The 19,200-nt window shown below is 34.2% G+C and overlaps 1 protein-coding gene and 1 long non-coding RNA gene across 51 annotated transcripts in view; one reads left to right on the top strand and one right to left on the bottom strand.

Annotated features, from left to right (window-relative positions):
* The window catches only part of sorbs1 (sorbin and SH3 domain containing 1), a 91,565-nt gene that overhangs the window by 15,193 nt on the left and 57,172 nt on the right, over positions 1–19,200 (top strand). For 26 of the 50 annotated variants that reach the window (XM_087279206.1, XM_087279214.1, XM_087279219.1 and 23 more), the window contains exons 2-6: positions 10,445–10,487; positions 12,946–13,032; positions 13,130–13,246; positions 15,825–15,940; positions 17,088–17,235. In XM_087279206.1, the coding sequence (XP_087135332.1) occupies positions 10,445–10,487; positions 12,946–13,032; positions 13,130–13,246; positions 15,825–15,940; positions 17,088–17,235 (511 nt within the window). Of the gene's footprint in view, positions 1–7,468; positions 7,616–10,444; positions 10,488–12,945; positions 13,033–13,129; positions 13,247–15,824; positions 15,941–17,087; positions 17,236–19,200 lie in introns of those variants that run through there. The other 24 variants (XM_087279207.1, XM_087279231.1, XM_087279209.1 and 21 more) reach the window with 4 other exon arrangements.
* Positions 1–19,200, bottom strand: part of LOC147841059 (uncharacterized) — a 141,413-nt gene that overhangs the window by 4,036 nt on the left and 118,177 nt on the right. The window lies entirely within an intron of this gene.

A 19,200-nucleotide genomic window follows, 5' to 3' on the forward strand; every position in this document is an offset into this window, starting at 1 on the left:
TATGATGGCGTTGTTTAAAAGTGTTGAGAGTGTGTGAGTCTCGGCCAGCGTCCAGTGTCTCTGCTGAAGATGTTTACTACTCTCAATTAAACAGACATGCTTGTTCTTCTTCAGAGCCATGTTTGGAGCTGTTTGCTGTGATCCGGTTGAGCTTTACTCTCTCTCTTTCTCCCTCTCTTTCTCTCTCCCTCTCTCCCTCTCTGTCATTTGTTGACAAAGCAGAAGTCAAACTGGGTTATGTAATGGCCTCTTGTAGATCTCCTTTGTGTATTAAAGCTGGACTCTTTAAAAGCTGTCATGGAAAGAGAATGAGGCGATTCCCCGGTGGAATATCATGGCGTTTTTTTTTCTCTCGTGTCAAACCCCCTTTATTATTTGAATGCAGCTGGCATAATGGAGTGGAAAATAGAGAAGGATGTAGACGATAACCTTCAGCTGTGCTTTAGAAACTGAGGCTGTGACTTATTAACTTTTCTGGATGGTTTGAGGTTTGGGGAGTTCTCAAAGATTTTATTTGTGGGGTCTCTTATTGTGCCCGTTCTGATGTTAGAATTTTAAATTGGCCTGGCTGAGTTTGATAGTTTTTTTTTGTTCTTTAAATGCTTCCAGCAGCATTACTGATATGCGTGAAATTTTAGAGGTTGACAAGAATTAAGAGTTGTGAACAGAAATTAGAACATTAGAAGGGATTATAAGTTACATAGAATTTCATCATGACAGATTTATGATTTATGTAGAAATGTCTGAGAGTTTTTTTTATTTACTTGAAAGATTTGTATTGCTAACATTTAATAAAATGTTAATTGAGTAGTCTGTAAGAATTATATATTAAATTTTACAATGTGTCACTGATAATTCTAAATTAAAATCAGTTTATGATTATTGTAGTTTAGTTTATCATTTTACTGGTTTCCAAATTAATCAGAATTTTACTGGCCATAACTATTATTATTATTATTATTATTATTATTGTTATTATTATTACTATTATTATTAATACTATTTAATAAAATAACTATAAAATTATAAAAAAGTATAAAACAACTGCAATGCTATTGAACTTGTGTACTTTTAAACTGTAAAGTAATTATTAAAATACTACTATTATTATTATTATTATTTTTTTTTTTTTATTATTATTATTATTATATAAACTAAAAGAACTAAAATAGTTTTAAAAATCATTCTGGTTGATATATCATAATCCAAGCTAAAATATATTTTTAAGATCATAATTATATTTTAAATATACTAAAACAAAGCCAGATAATCAATTTAAAAATGTGATTATTGATGAAAATGAAATAAAATTAAATTAATCAATAAATGCATGATTTCAATATTATTTAAGCAGTGGTCCAGAGTGTATTTTTTAAGGCTTTGTTGTGTTTATGGGGTGCAAAGCAATGTGTCTTCATGCTTTATTTGTAAAAAAAATTGCGTTCTTATTTCATATACGGTGTCTTACTTTAATTATATACTGCTACTCAGCTTACATGAAAATAACGATCATATTTCGTAGTTACTCAGAAGGCCCGCCCTCAAGAGGCTCTGATTGGTCAGCTAACATAATGTGCTGTGAGTCACAAATTGGTGAATCGCTGCTGAAGATTGTGGGTGTTAACAGGGGTTTGACTGATAAATATGAATTTGTAGCTAAATTGTTAGCGGTGCCAAACAGCGTTTCCTGTTGTTTACATCACTGTTTACATCTTTGCTACAACATACCGTTAACGCTAGAAACTATGCATGTAATAGATCAATTTTAACAAATAGAAACACTTACATATTGGGGCTCATAATCCACAGCTTTCTCTATTATGGTTGGAGCTGCTCCCTCTTTGAGGAGTTTTAGCTGAATCCAGCACTAACCTGGAAGAGATTCTGGAAGCTGTCCTTTGTCAAATGCTAGAGCTATATCTTTTTTTATAATTCACTGTAACATAATTAAATTTTAATTGTAAGCAATTCTCTTTTTGTCCTGTTTCATTTTAAAGCCCAAATACAGAAACAGAACAAGGTCTGTGGAAATAGCAGTGCTTCGGTGGCATTTTAGCTTTCTCTGCTACTTTACAGCATTACAGTGCCTCTGGCCATGCCCCCTTTGCTGCCTGGGGTGTGCGTGTAACCTGAAGCGTTTGTGATCTCACTAGCCCAGATGTATTTTTTTTTGTAGTCCCCAAACTTCGTTCAATGTAGGCTTTGCTAAGCTAATTCTGTAAAAGCCAATTTCTCTTTGCATAGCGCTTGAGTGTATTACATTCAGAGATGTAGTTTATTTTCACACAGCTATATTACACGTAAACTAGTGGACCACCCCTTTAATGAAAAGGCATGTGGGCAAGTGTTGCACATACAATACTGTGAATGTCTACTTTTCACATTATATATATTTTGTGTATGCATACCATAATGTGTCTGTGTATGCGTACCATAATATCTGTGCACAGTAAACAGACACTTCACTGTTTAAAGTTAGATGAATAGCTTCATTAGATCTGTTTAATCCTTTTAAACAGTGACAGTTTTGCATTGAATCATAATTCCTGAGAGTGGACGTTAACAGTAGGGCAACTTACGGTCACTATATAGATGGATTTTCATTTTCAGGAAAAGTTTTCTTTATAAAGAAACAGTAATGTTTGTAATGGGCTTTCAGTGAGCTGAAATGTTGAGAAATGTGAGAGACTCAGTGGAGGAATTGATTTATCGAGCCACTAAATGCCCTTGCAGGAGGCCCCTACTTTCTCACCAGTGGCTTCATGAGGCATAAATGTGGATCTGAGAGTTACAGCCTGCCTGAGATCTGAGCCAGTGTTTTGAGTCTGAAACAAAGACGTGGTCCCTTGTCTGACATGAGCCTTTGCTCTGCTGCTATTTCTCTTTTTTTACTGCTTTGCCCTGAGAAAGCCAGCTGAAAGAGTCCTGCAGTTACCAGGCACAATGCAAAACGTTTCCAGCAATTTGTTCACAAAGTTTATATGTTCGGTCAAAAAATGCTACTTTACATGAAAAAAATTGGAGCAGAATGAAGATATCTGATGAACAAACGTGATTTTGAGCTATTGTATGGTTGCACATAGAGCTGGGCGATAAGGCAAAAAAAAATGATCACGATAATTTTTTTCATATCAGTCGATATCGATATTTATCACGATAAACGTAAAATCTTTCTATCTATCAATTTTATACGATTTTCAGTATGCCAATCGCTTTGTGCAGCTGATTTAACACATTTAGTTAAATGTTTTAGCTGTCTGACAATATAAATAATAAAATAATAAAAAAAAGAACAATCTAAATTCAGCATTTACTTTTCAAGTTTTTAACAACCAAAGACATTACAAGTTATTGGATATTATTGTTCAACAAGTAAAGGTGACTTAATGGTCACAGAATTTTTCAGTTTTGGATGAATTTGGATGTATTAGGATGAAATATACTTTAATATATTTTATTTAGGGTTGCTAACGATTACTTGGTGATCTATTGATTGTCAATAACACTTTAATCAATAGATCTTATCGATGACTGATTAAACATGGACATGTAAAGGTTTAGTTATGCTTTGCGCTGTGATACACATCCACGCATTACATAATCAAGTGTGTGCAGCTTGACATCGCATCAGGCACGTGCACACATAGAGTGGAGGAACTATGACGTCACTTTGTTGGCTAATCGGCTGCTAGCATAAAACTGGTTCCCTCGTGAAAATCCCTATAGGATTTTCCCATATGCTTTTCGAAAATTGCAAATAATAGGCTCTGTGTTCAAACACAGTTCATTACACTTACACGTTTTGTTCAGCTGGATAATCCTCATGCGACAATACAACTTGGAGCACTTTTGTATCTTAAATGCAAACGCAAGAGTTAAAAAGCTAACATTAGGCAATAAACGTACTACAGTGCCCTCGGGGCGCTCGTCTGTGACGTCAGCCCCACCCTGCTACAGACAACTTATCTAGCTTAATTTTAGAAATAATGTCCATGACAAAGAGTTAATCTCTCTGTTTATTATATTATAATCCACACAATATATTATAAACAAATAAATACACAAAAATACATAGACCTATGTGCCTTTTGGATAGTTTTTACATGGGAAATACATCTGTTTTGCTTAGTGGTTGTTCTAAAAGTTTTAAAACTGCGTGTATAAATCTGCCTATATAGTACTTTCATCAGACATATTTAAATAAGTGTATCGCTCGCGCACACAGCCTGCTTACCTTAACAGATGACGGAAATGAGGCGTGAGGAGGAACAAGTTTTTCAAATGGCTGCAAGTTCCATCATGATGGACACAGAGCAACATTCAATATTCCTATTATGTCACGACATACAGCGAGAGTACAGAGTGTAAATATTGCTGTTATATGACTGAGTAAAATGTGTTAAGGTGAATAAAAAAGACGAAAAATCACTTGATCACATTAAAATGACAGTTAATATGTCTGTATTTTTACACATTTATTCACACGTTTGCATTACTGAGGGCAGGAGAGAGACAGGCTGCACTGGGGAGCAGTATCTTCATATTATAGTTTAATTAAAACAAATGATCAACAAATGAATCTGTCTCGACAGCCTTTACATGTGAAGGCATTATCTATACACAATCTGAATTCTTAATTAGAAAAACACAAAAAACTATAAAATACTATTCATGAAAATACCTAAATAACAGACAAATCCAAATGCCCAACACAAGCGAGCTGCGCTCCAGACCAGATCAGCTCGATAACGTATAATGTCTCTGACGCCGCCTGTAGTCCCATTTAGCAACTTGATAACAACCGTCTTTTTAAAGAAGCATGGCTGAATTAAAAATTCAACAGTGTGCTGTAACTGATGTGTTTTATGTCTTAGAACAAAACATGAAAATATCTTGAATTTATGTTAGCTACGGACCTTATTTAAGTAATTTTACTAAAATCCCATTCAAAAAACCCATTGACTTTGGGACGAGGGAACCGGAAGTGCTAAAATGCTAACTCGCTTCCGGGTTTTTGCATACAAATTGACGTCATAGTTCCTCCACTCTATAGGGCTCAACCTGTGCAGTGCACATGCCCTTTTTAGTCTTGAATAGAAAGTGCCCTTCCAAAGTACAAAGCACAAATAGGCCTGTGAAGACTCCTATTTTACAAATCGCGCATCACAACGAAAACATGCACGGAGCCGTACAGGTTGTTTTTTTGCCCCCATGTATAGCGGGACATGGCAGTGGATCAGCGAAAAAGCAGAGAGTCAGCTTAGCATTGTTCACTGCAGTCTGCAGCTGGCCGCGTTTCGGAGGCGAGGCGGAGATGGCGCGGGGATATGAAAAGCGAGAGCGCGCTTTTTCCTTTGATCTCATTTTTGGTGTATTTTGCTCACATGATTATGATTTTCGTTGTTTTTGCTTAACTTTTGTTTGGGTAAAATTATTTTGCATTACTTTTGCAAACTTTGAGAAATTTTGTGAGTTTTGTTTATTTTTATTTAGATTGATTTGTACGTTATTTTTTGGCTTGGCTCTTTCCAGACAATATTGAGCTACCCTATCTCCTCAACTTCACTCTTTTTTCAGAGTAAGGTGAAAAAGGAAGATGTTGTACGACTTCCATTTTGCAAACACGTAGAAAATGTATAGTTAAAGACATCAGGTAAGAGGGGAACGTCATCTTTATATTTATTTTATTCAGAATAGGGAAGAATGCGGCGCACTGCGCTGAAGGACTTTTTTTCTTTTCATCAGTTTTAGCGAGGTAAGGGGTTATTTATGAATTAGAAATGTTTTGTTATATTTCTTATATTTTATATTTCTTACTCGAGTTCAACAATTTTTAGTTTGATCCTTTCAATTTGCTACTTCATTATATTATTTTTATTAGTGTAAATGTTGTGGTGTAAATATCCTTAATGCAGCCTGTAGAGCAAGCTTCAAGTGTTCATTGGGATGTGTTTGAGATTGTGTTGTCATATATTTCGTCTGTCTTTTCGGGGGTTTTTTCTCCTAAGGCACAGCTTTCGAAAATGATGACATGAAACTCTGCTGGTTAGTTGCCCTGGTTTTCCAGCACTTGTTTAGGTCTGTAATTTCTTAGCATCTTCATAAGAGTGGTCTTGTTTTAAATGATAAAACAGGCTTGTGGTGTTGCCTGCTTTTGATGACACGAGTTGTCTGCGCAGTTTGCAGTGCACGTTGCTGTTTTGTGTCGGATGGCAAAAAACTACGTAGCTCATGACTGTGGTCTAGTGACTTTTCTTGTCTGTGGCTCTGACCTTTTTTACCCTTTTTTCTTACTCTTAACTCCTAAGTACAACTAACACTGTATGGCTGTAAACTTGTAAGGCCTGCGGCATCCGGAAGGGCAGACTGCAAAATGCTTGCACAACGTTACACATAGTAGCCTACGTAAATATTATCACGCAATCATCGAACTGTCATTATCATTTTATCAAAAAATGTTATACCGTGATAATTATCGATATCGAATCATCACCCAGCCCTAGTTGCACATGACTTATACAAATAATATGAATGTTTACAGAATTTTAAATACTACTTTGAAATAGTTCAGAATAATCACTTCCCAATTAGAGTTATACCAATTGATTCAAAGTGATATATAATCATTATGGTTATCATATTGTTCGATCCAATTACCTATAAATACTACTGTAATTACTGTAATAATAATTTATTACTGTAATTATAAAACAAAAGACATAAAATAATACTATTATAAGTAGACATATCACTCAATAATACTATTAACCTGTAGTAATACTACTACTACTACCACTACTACTACTACTACTTCTAATAATATATTTTATATAACAACAGTAAAGTTTCAGTTACTTCCGTATTTGCTTCAAGAGAGAAAGCAGGAGGTTGCCTCTTGATCCAAACCCCTTTCGTTTTTTGATTGTTTTATGTTCAATCTACTTGAATTTGTAAAAGTTTAATAAGTTAACTTAATTCTTTCATGTTGCCCCAACACAAATCGATTGTGTGGAACCCAGCATTTTTACAGTGTAGTTTATATAAGTACAAAACAGACTTTAAATTTTTTTAAATCATTTTTTGAGTGCAGTGCTGTTTTTCACATTTAGTGCTCAGCGAGTGTTAATTCCATGGGAACTAGGTGTCTGTAACACATCAGATGAACCTGACCTTGTTTACTTTAAAAAAGTCTGATTCATCATGGCCCAGCCTGATACTCCTAAAATGAGCCACAATCACAAGTTCGTCATATCAGCATGACAAACATTCAGATATAATAAAATATTTCCTCTGCTATCTTACAGTTATCTCAATATAGTTCATAGGATCATGAGGTGTTTGGCGTTCCAGAGAGGTTGGATGGAAAGTAGGATGCTGTAATTCGTTCATCGCATGCTAAGTAGGTGCCACATTCCCAGGTGGCAGGTGCTGACAGCTCCATCTTGGAGGCAAAGCATGGGTGAGATTCAGTTCTTTGAAGAGAAAGGGACATGATGGACTGGATTTGTATGATAGGCCACAAACAAAGGGCATTTAAAAGGGCGTCGTGCCTGTTTGGATGTTTACTAGGACTTTAAACCAAGTTAAGCTCAGCTGAAGTTGAAGGTCGGTTCAGGTGAGCTTGAAAATGCAGAGTAATTGTGAGTCGGTATGAATAACATGCAGATTTAAATCTGTTTTGTAATGTTTATTCGCTAATTTGGCTTTAGATTAGTTTAGTAAATGCCTCAAAAGCTGGAGCTAAATCTGGATTAGTTGCTTATTTTCTACACTGGCTACACTGTGGAGTATAAGGGATCCTTTTGATTGATAGATTGATGCATGCAGCTGTTGTTTATTGGACCTGTTTTTAAATTTACAGTGGAAAGTGACTCTTGGTTATCTAATTCAGTTTACATTCTAAGTGCGTTATATAAACATCTTATTTGTGCATTATTGAGTTACCAAATTGCTATTGTGTAACTACTCAACAAGTCTTCCAAATTTAGAATGATATGTATAAATCCTGTGGTTGCAGGTGTTTTTCTGAACCACTGGGAATAATGTTTCAGTATTATTTATACATCGCATACTTGCATTCAGATATAGACGCTGTTTAAATTAGTTTAATTATCTGACTAATTATCTGGTTTTAGTTTCCTATAGACAATAATTGTTGGCTATAATAAGTATTTGAGACAGATGGTTGATGTTTACATCAAGATCCATTAGAAATGTGACAGGAATATCTGCAATCATCCAGGACTGCTATTTTCTATGTATACAAAACTTTTTTTCTATCCGAAATAAAGCAAACAAGACTTTCTTCAGAAGAAAAAATATTATCAGACAAACTGTGAAAATTTCCTTCCTTATTCAAAATTCAAAGGGGGCTAAATTCTGACTTCAACTATATATATATATATATATATATATATATATATATATATATATATATATATATATATATATATATATATATATATATATATATATATATATATATGCAAGATTAAATTCCATACAAATAATCTAATTAATCTAAAACTATGAATTCTTTTTCAACAAGGTTGAAAACAAACATAATATTGCAATGTCTGTTTTTTCCAATATTGTGCAGCCATGAAAAATAAGCAGTAAAAATAGCAGAAATAGAGAAAAAATGTATGACCACAATTCTTAAACATTTAGTCATTATTAATTACTTTAGTGAGATAAAGTTGACTCAAGACAGTTGACTTGAAGGTATACGCTGTAAACAATAAATTAAAAAAAAATTCTTTGGACTTTATTTATTTATTCTTCTGAATTGCATTATGTGACCTTGATATTTAATCTGGCAACTTTAATGTTGTAAAGTTTAACAAAGTGACTTTTATGGACATTTTTTAGTAGTTTGTGTGGGTTGGCCATTTAAGCTGATGTTCAAAGCTGGGTAGTGAACACATTTTCTCTCATTTTACAGATTTATTTCTAAACATATTATTACTTTTTAAACAATAAATTAATTCCAAAAAATTAATTTAAAATTAAAATTAATTCATTTTTATACATTTCAGCATCAAAAGTTGTCTGAGCAGAGATCCCGAAATGCACTTCAGTTACGAGCAACTGTAAAGTTACTGATATTTTTTAAGTTTACATTAATAAATAAACCAAAACATTGATTTGTGGATAAAGATATACTCTTTATTTTACATCTTACTGATTAGGCAAATAGTAATTACCATATAAATTGTAATCAGTATCAGAATTGTAAATTGGCAAACACTTTTAAGGACAGTCAGATCAGTTGTTGAAAGCTACTGAAACATATACATGTTGGCTGACCCATATTTTCTTTCTCTGCCAATGTTCTGTAACAGGTCTCTTTGTATCTTGTTTCAGTGTAAAGCACAGCCTCAGGTGTTAGACATCAGTTAGAGGGATAATCACTCTCTTCATGCATCAGCAGCATCACATTCAATATTGTTTGTAACATTATTCAGGCGGAAATTGTACCATGTAGCCAGACCGATCTTTTATTAGATATGTGACATTTTGTTCAGAATTAGTGAGATCAGGCATATATATATATATATATATATATATATATATATATATATATATATATATATATATATATATATATATATATATATATATACAATTTTTACGTTGCCACATTTTTTTAAGTTGTTTTGAGTGAAAATGGATGGAAACCTGTTTCTGCAATTGAATAAAAAATGTTTATTGCAGTCACAGTCAATTTTTGAAAATAGTAATAAAAAAGTATTGAGCTGGAAAGCAAAACAATTTTTTGTATGAGTAAATGTTACAAATCTGACTTTTTTCCTTTCAGAATCAAATAATATATACAGTAATGGTCCGAAATGCAACTTTGCGAGATAATGTCTTGCTGATTTGACTTTATTTTCACACAATTGCAAGATTATGATTAAAAAAATGTTTATAGCCTGAAAACTGACTGATATTCTGTGAACTTGAAATTGTGAGGGAAGAAAGTTAGAATTGTCTTAAACCTTTTTTTTGTCAAATATAAACTTGGGACCATGAGACGTTATACATAGTGAGCACAGAATAAAGCGTGTTTTTTTGGTCATCTTGTTTATGTACACAGTTCTTAAGTAAATCCTAAAAATTACTAAAAAAAAAAGTCCTGTCAAATATAAAGTGCTTGTAATTTGCCTTTTTGTACATACGTTTACTAAAAATATAAAACCATATCATGAAATACACCTTTGTGGTGACAAAAAGTGAATCATTTCTCCACAAGTGCTTTTTGCAATTTAGCTGTAAACACACTAAAGAACATGTGGATATGTGATGAGGATGTGTTGTTGACGAGTCTTGATCACCAGCCACTCACTATTCTTTGTTCTCTTTTCTAATGACATGCTAAGCAACGTTGTTCCCTGCCTCAGCACCTCTCTTCATCTCCCCTTTCACTCATTTTCATTTGCAGGGCTCTCCAGCAGAGGGCACAGGGAAATTTGATGCAGCTCCTGGTAAGCATGCCACACTTTTATCCAGTTTCTTAAGGCTTCACCGGCCCGCCTGACCTTTATTCACAATTACATGAATAAAACATTCAAAGCAATTGCAACACAGATATTGACAAGAGCAGCACATTTTTTTAAAGCTTGACAGTTTTTAATATGTATATACTCACAATTTATTAATAACAGATATTCATTAATCAGAGCAACACGGCTGCTGTGAAGGCTTTGTCAAAGCAATTTAAACCAAAATACACAATGACACTCTATCAAACATCTACATTGAAAAGTAATATGGTTACTTACTAAGATATTAATACACAGCAATACCACACAAAGAAATGACGGACTTTGAAGAAATAAACAAAGTCAGGAATGCTCCCTTATAGTGCAGACAAACTGGTCAAGCACCGGACAAGTCTGGGCAAGTTCCCACGCATGCACGAGGCAGGCAGATCTGTACAGTTACGTAATCTATCGGCTTAAAGATATCGTCCTAACCTTGATATCGGATCAACAATAACATTAAGAATAGTATTTATCGGCCGATAACGATATGGCCGCTGATATATCATGCATCCCTGATATATACAAATGATATATAAAATACTGATATATAAATATATCAGATATAAGATATATAATATATACAGTATATAAAATTCTATCAAAAATAGAAATGTCTCTTTACATCCATCTATCCAGTCTAGTCTAACATCAGCAATTTGATTAGTACACTTTAAAGTATCATTCGAAGTAACGCTTTATTTTTTTTTGATAATAGGTTTTTATAACTCTCGGAGAGTTTAACAGTCGTTGATTTCATTCAGCGGATCTGGTGGGAGCACTTTTAGCTTAGCTTAGCATAGATCATTGAATCAGATTAGACCATTAGCCTCTTGCTAAAAAATAACTAAAGTTTCGGTTATTTTCCAATTTCCCACTTCCAACTTGAGTCTGCGGTAGTTTTATTGTGTACTAAGGCAGACCCGAAATGATAAGTTGCTATTTTTTAGTCCGACATGTCTAGAAACTATACTCTCATTTCTCTGTAATAAGCCAGAAACTGCTGCCATACCATGGCTGCAGCAGGCACAATGATATTACACAGCCCTTGACAATTATCTATGCTAAGCTAAGCTAAGCTAAGCTAAGCTAAAAGTGCTGCCGCCAGAGCTGGAAATTAGCTGAATGGATTTTTAAAATGGTAAAACTGTTTAACTCTAGGGCAGTGGCTTTAAAAATGTGGTACGTGTATACCACTAGTGATAACACAGATGATAACACCGATATGATCAGTAAAAAAATTTTAATAGGCTAAACCTTTTACTTTATTTTCAATTTTCCAATGTTTGTTATGTATTCTATCATTTGAAGCTAATTTTCTCCCCATATTTGTAAAAGTTGTTGGGGGCATATCCTGTATTTTTATATATTCCAATGATGACAGGTAAAGTTGAATGAATTTTCTGACACACAAAGCCTACTCTAATGCCTAGTAAGCAGATCTGAATTCATATATTTAAAATACAGGTTAATGTTTAGATTTCAAAGATATACAAATAAGTCATATGTACATGTAACATATATTTTAAAATGTATCAAGGAACATTTCCAGGTTTTGATTAATAGGTTACTATTTGTTTATACTTTACATTCAAGTACTGCAGTTTTCTTTTTACTTTTTAGGAACAGTGCCATTTTTAATTAGGTTTTGAAAGCATGTTTTCATTTAAACGTTGACGTTTTACCTGTTTTTTTTTTTTTTTTTTACCTGTAAGCACAGTACAGTGTTAATGTTCGATCTTGTTATAACGGTTAAAGTGGCTGACAATAATAAATATTTATAACTATAAGATTTAATCTACCCTACTGTATTTCAATAACCTGTCATTATGGTGGTACTTGGAGGAACAATTATTTTCTGAGGTTGTATACTTGATGAAAAAAGTTTAAGAACCACTGCTCTAGGGTATTTTATTCAATTTTCAAAAAAAGTGGAGTGTTCCTTTAAGCCTCGATCAAAACATTAATACATAATAGTAAGGAATAAAAGCTGTCTAATGTCTTGATGCAAGCGGCTCATGAGTAAGCAATCACAAACAGACTCTCTCTGTCTTCCTCTCTGGCTTGAGTCATTGTTGAATCAGGATTTGCACTGCCAGGCCCCCATTTCCTTCCGTTCATCCATCTTTCCTTGATATTTGTGCCAGCCAGCGGAGAACACAGTGATTACAATCTTCCTAGAACTTAAAAAGCCCTCGGCTCACTGTATGACCATTAATAATGCTGTTGTTCTCAGCAAAGTCTAATAGTAATTCGGTAAAGCTAATGCAATGGTTCTCAACAGTGACCAAAAATGTCACAGGGGAGGTCGAAAGTAATGATAAATGCAATTATAATAGCTATTTTTGATAGCTTTTACCCTTTTTTTCCCATCTCACTCATGTTTGTATGTGACTTAAAGCACGTCCACCCTGTAGGCGCACTGTATCTGCTGTGCGAGTAACACCGTTGAGGATCATGAAGAGTTCTCCTGACCTCATGCCTACTGGTAAGAAGAGCATTTGGGGATTTTCAAATTTAATGGACATTTTGCATGCTTTACTTGGTGCTTTGAAAGGATTAAGTGAGTTTTGTTGGTTTTTCAGAGCTGGACCCGACCCGTGTTTGCAAGGGCAAGGGTGCAGTTACTTTGAGGGCCACGTTAGTGCACATCGATGATGAGGACGGCACAAGCCAAGAGCCATCCGTCAGCCCTGCCAAAGGTGAGTCGGCAATGTATCATTAGGAGAGTGCTCTGAATATATTTCATGAAGCAGGATTAAGACTGAGAAATTGATTTTATGGTTTAATTTGAATGCAATGTTTTGCTCTTGTATTTTATTATTATTGAGGAATCACAGTTTTTAATAAAAAACTTACAATTAGACATATTGACAACATGCCAATATGCTTGGTGGTGCACTTGATTAGCCAAGAAACTTATCCATTTGAAAAGAACTACTTTGATGTACAGTGCATCACTACAGATGTGCCCATGTTTTGCAATAGTTTTGAAGCAGTTTGGACAAGGCCTTAAAGTACTATTTCCACAGAATGCATAATAGCAGTTGCATTTGCCTTTAAAGAGTGATGATTTGTTTTACATTTACAAATTTGACCACTTTATGTGTGATGCACTTGGATTGAAACTTCTGTCAGTTTGACGACTATGCTTAGCCACGCCCATCCAACAATTAGTTTTAAGTGTGTGAAAGATGAGAGAAGGAATGCAGAAATAAAACCCAGCCCCCTACTCAATATTTAATTTCTGTTGTAAATCATATTGACGTAAAAATCAGCAACAAGTTCTGGTTCACCCGAACCTTAAATGGACAAAGTCTGATGACAAACATCAAAATTCTCAGAAACAGCACACATTCTGGCTTCAAAAGTGGTGCACAGGTGGTAAAATGATTAACTGTTGTCCAGCCGTGTGTCACCTACAGCTCACTGATGCCAAAGGGCTGCAGAGACTTGAGCATTGATCATAGTGACTGAAGGGTCACAGTGCAACAAATCACCAGCAGCTACAACAGTGGTGACCAAGGTAATGTGTCATAGCAAACAGTTCATTACTGAATTCTGTGTAGCCGATGACCTAACCAGGTCCTCAAGGCAGCTTTACAGCATTGCCAATAAGGCTTGAAAATGGCCTAAGTTTATCAAGATTAAACTGTTGATAGGTGGAAGAAAGTGGCCTAGAATGATGAAGCAATATTGCTGGTGCATCATGCCAATGTGTACAAACACAGTGATTATCAACAGAGGCTGCAGCACTGGGAGACACCATTGGGCAACAACAACCCACAGCAGCAGTTTTATGCTGTGGGTGATGTTTTCTAGGGACGCATTAAGCCCCATTATCCCAACAGCACAATCCCTGACAGCTGTCAGGAGTGTGATCATTGATATAGTGCATCCATTCATGGCAACAGGATAGTGCACTGTGCCAGACTGCCAGTGTCATCAAGAATGGTTCAAGAAAAATGTAGCTAAGTTTCTGTTAATGCACTGGTCTTAGAATTCACTTGATAGGAACCCAGTCAAATATTTAGGGTTTAACTTGGAAAAACAGGTGAATGCTGAATCACCACCACAATATATGGAAACTGGAGGTACTGTACTAATTTCGGGATTATGGAACCATATTTCACAGAAAATCTACTGCCACCAAAGTAAATCAATGTGACTGCTGTTTTGTGGGCCAAATAGGTTGCACTTGTGACTAGCTGTGTGGCCATAATGTTATGACTGACGTGTATTTTGTTTAGTTTAGTTTAGTTTAGTTTAGTTTAGTTTAGTTTAGTTTAGTTTTGTTTTATTTTATTTTATAATTTAATTTAATTTAATTTAATTTAATTTAATTTAATTTAATTTAATTTAATTTAATTTAATTTAATTTAATTTAATTTAATTTAATTTAATTTAATTTAATTTAATTTAATTTTTAATTTAATTTAATTTAATTTAATTTATTTTTCATTTTTAAATTAAATTAAATAGAATTTTATTTTATTTTTATTTATGTATTTATTTGTTTTTAAAAAAAATTTTGGAATCTGGTAGCTACAAAACACGCACACTAAAAAGGGATTATTAACTGGATAAAATCTCTATTCATAGAAGTAGTGCTTTCTAAAGCATCCTCTTGACACATTATTTTGACAGTCAATGGGGATTATGTGGTTATTTTCCAAACAGATCTAAACTGTGCTGTAAATCATACAGAAAATATTGTGATCACTTGAAACATGAACAGCATTGTTTGACAGTCAGCTTCATTGCTCAAATAACTGTTAATATTAACAGGGGACAATCAAAGATGCCTTTTGTTTACACCCACTTTGAGCTCTGGAAATGGGGACCTTCTGCGTGGACGTTTTCTCCATCTCTATGGTGGAACTATCATGGCCGCCTGCCAGCACTTGGGAGAGATGCCTTAATTGTTGTTGTGCCTGAATAAAAAGGCCATTGGAACAAACACTTCTTACAGTGGGTTCAATGGTCCCCTTGTTCTCGTGACAAAGTTCAGAGACTCATTTTTTTCCAGTCATAAATTAGCATCTCTGTGGAGGAAGACTTTCTGTGTGGTTCAGTTCTGACAGATTCTGGCTGGTGATTCGCTTAATGGAGGATTAAGGAATCTTGTTGTGGCATAAATTCTGGTTTGTGCTGGAAACAAACAGCATCGCTGCCAAGCGCAGGCAGCTTTACTTCACATTTATGCCTTTTTAGGTTGTAAGAAGTTCCTTGGAGATGCACAGATCCTATGAGAATGCAAACTGTTTGGGTTTGTTGCAGGTGGATGGATTGGTACGGTCAATGGAGATGCCACAGAAACAAGTCTGGCTGAGAGAAGTGTAAACAACACCAGAGCTGATTTAAATTCAACTCAAGTCAATGAGACACCGACTAAGGTGAGTCACCATGTCTGAGCCTCTTCTTTGTTAGCAATTCTTGGCTGTCTTGCAAAAATGTCATTTAGAAGCTATTATAAGTGCTAATTAAACAGAGATGACTCTGAGGAACTCCTCAATTTTTAAGCCATTTAAAGTGTAGAGACTTAAATGTTTCCAATATTTTAAAAGGAAGATGGCATTTCTAGACCTATTTTATATTCAATTAAAAATTTCCCAGTTTAAGATAAAAAAATGCTCTTAAACTGCATGATGTGACCTCGCTCTCTGCTTTGACAGCTTTTGATATTAAACGGTTTAACAGAGTGACTTCTATTGACATTTTTTAGTTGATGAAATGATGTTGGTTACATAAATTACAGAATTGAGCTAGCTGCTACTACTTTTATTTTTTTAAGGAAATTACAGTTTCAATATAAAGTCAAATTTATAGTATCAAAAGGGGAAGCAACCGAGGTCAAGGTACCATAATCACTTTATGCATTCATTAAATTATCTGCTGTACTAATTAATTCCATTAAAATAATGATAAGTTTTGTTAGTGAAAAATTTGAATGAATAAAATATTAATATTAACTGGAAAACATGCAACAAATGAAAATGTTGCCTTTGCAGCTGATTGAATCAAAATAAAGTTGAAGCTACTGTAACTAAGTAAAATGACCAAAATTAACACTAAATAGAAACTAAATGAAATAAAACTAGGGCTAAACAACAAACGCAAAATGACTCAAACTAAAATGAAAATGTGATTAATGATTTAATTAATTAATGATGATTAATAATTACTAAATAGAATAAAGATATTAATACATTCTGGGATATAATTTAAATATAAAAGTAACACTACCTGTTTAGTTATTTTTAATACAGGTTTTTATAAACTAATCATTAAAACACATGGTTTTGATGACATTCTATATGAGACACAATTAGAAGTAATCAAATGAAGTGTTATTGTGCAATTGTTATTGTCTTCAGCAGCATTGCAGATGAATCTTTGTGAAAGTCATTTGCTTGGGAGAGATGCTCAGTGAATGCAAAATCTATGTAAATCCTCACTCAAAGGGGAATCCTGGGAAATTTAAAGTTGTCTATATTAGCTCACATCCAGCATGTGTCACTGAAGTCGTGTGTGTCTCCTCAGCAGGATTCTGCTGTAAGTGAGAGTCAGTTTCAGCTCACGTCCTGCCTTGATCAGCCGAGTGCTTTTAACTCATCAGCCAAAGTGTCCTCTTCATTCCCTCCGACCAGCAGCGTCAACCCTACAATCGTCCTGCTGCAGCACAACAGAGGTAAATACAGTACCAGCCTCACTATACCTCAGGTGGGACATCAGAAGTAAAGTATCAAATCATGATACACAACTAAATGCATTTGATCATTTTTTTCCAGCTATATTTGAGTTAAGTCAATGGCATCTGTGATTTGATGGACAAGATCTCTGTAGGTGTTATCAAAGCTGCTATGAAACATTTTTTTTGTGTGGTAAGATGGAACTTAACGTTGTCCATTAGAAATTGATTAGATGGTAAGATTGTGGTTATTTGCGAGTCTCATGTGACTGACAGGTTGTCCTGTCCACTGTCAATAAAAAAGAATCAGGGAAGATATGTTGATACAATTTGTTGCATTGGAATTATAAGGTTCTACTAGTTTTCTAAATGATTTTGAGATATTGAGCTTTGAAGTTTTGCATTTTATATAGCAAACAATATGTGTGTAACAGTTCTCTTTCATACATTAACATGACAGAGAGCTTGAATATATTCTTAATGTAAAGGATCGAAGTTCTCTTCAATTTGCAAATTGGGGTAAAAATAAAAACAGGGCAAATGCAGATAGAAGCTTCTAATTCAAGAAAGTAATTTTCCACTTGGAATAATAAGGTTCTGTCTGGTAGATCATTAATTGAAGCATTACTTTAAAAAAAATACAGAAAATCAGTCTGCTTATTAATTCAATACACATAAATAAATAAATTGGTGTTGTAACAAAATGTTGATGATTGAGAAAGTTACATTTTTGCTTTCCATAACATTGATGTAATGTTTCAGGATGAAGATTTTTTTCTTGATCAAATTAAGCATACAGTGTAAGGTTGTGCTAAATATTTTGTCCAGTGCAGATGTTAATTCTATGTAATTAATATGGTAATATTTATTGTTGTAATTAAGACCCCATGAATCAAATTCATTATTTGCCCTTCAAAGCTTAATATCAAATTTAAAGACTTTAAAAGAAAACAGACAATTCGCAAATGAGTTGTTTGACAAAGTTTTATAAACACTGAAAAAGTTTCACTGATTATACACAAATTAAAACATTTCATACTTAATATAAGTATATATATTAGAAGGTCGCTGGTTCGAGCCTCGGCTGAGTCAGTTGGTGTTTCTGTGTGGAGTTTACATGTTCTCCCTGCGTTTGTGTGGGTTTCTTCCGGGTCCTCTGGTTTCCCCCACAAGTCCAAAGACATTCGGTACAGGTGAATTGGGTAGGCTAAATTGTCCATAGTGTATAAGTTTGAATTAGTGTGTATGGATGTTTCCCAGAGATGAGTGGCAGCTGGAAGGGCATCCGCTGCGTACAACATATGCTGGATTAGTTGGCAGTTCATTCCGCTGTGAACTGCAACCCCAGATTAATAAAGGGCCTAAGCCGATAAGAAAATGAATGAATAAATGAAATGTAAACAACTTGTACAAAAACATCACATAAAGTAAATAAGTTGTCATTTAATAAGAATATGAATAATTCAATTTTGACAAGAATGTCAGATAGAACCTTACAATTCTAAGGTGGCGAAGTGGTAAGGGAAGTAATTTTGATTAAATAATTCAAGAAATAACAACTTGCACAGGTCTACAATATATACTGAAATATATACTGTTGGATTTGCTCTTCAGTGTTTTGGCTTTCAGCAGTAGCATTTAAGTTACACTGAACTGAACTAAACTGAACTTCAACTGTGAAAACTGGACTGAAGCAAGTTTCAGTTTTTAGACCTTCATCTACAATAAGCTGCAATTGAATTGAATTGTTTTTTTTATTATACTGAAATATTTTAATGAAAATGCCTGTAAATGATGCAATGCTGAAATCAAGAAGTCACTGGTTTTAATTTAGTTGTGCATTTACAGTACAGTGTTTGCTGTTTTTTGAGTCTGCAAGTGCCTGTAGCCATTTACTTGCATTTTATGGATCACCGAGGCCCATGGTTTCATCTATAGGTAAATACATTTTTACGTGTTGCTGGA

Source organism: Danio rerio, chromosome 13, assembly GCF_052040795.2.
Source record: "Danio rerio strain M-AB ecotype USA chromosome 13, GRCz13ab, whole genome shotgun sequence".
Lineage (NCBI taxonomy): Eukaryota > Metazoa > Chordata > Actinopteri > Cypriniformes > Danionidae > Danio > Danio rerio.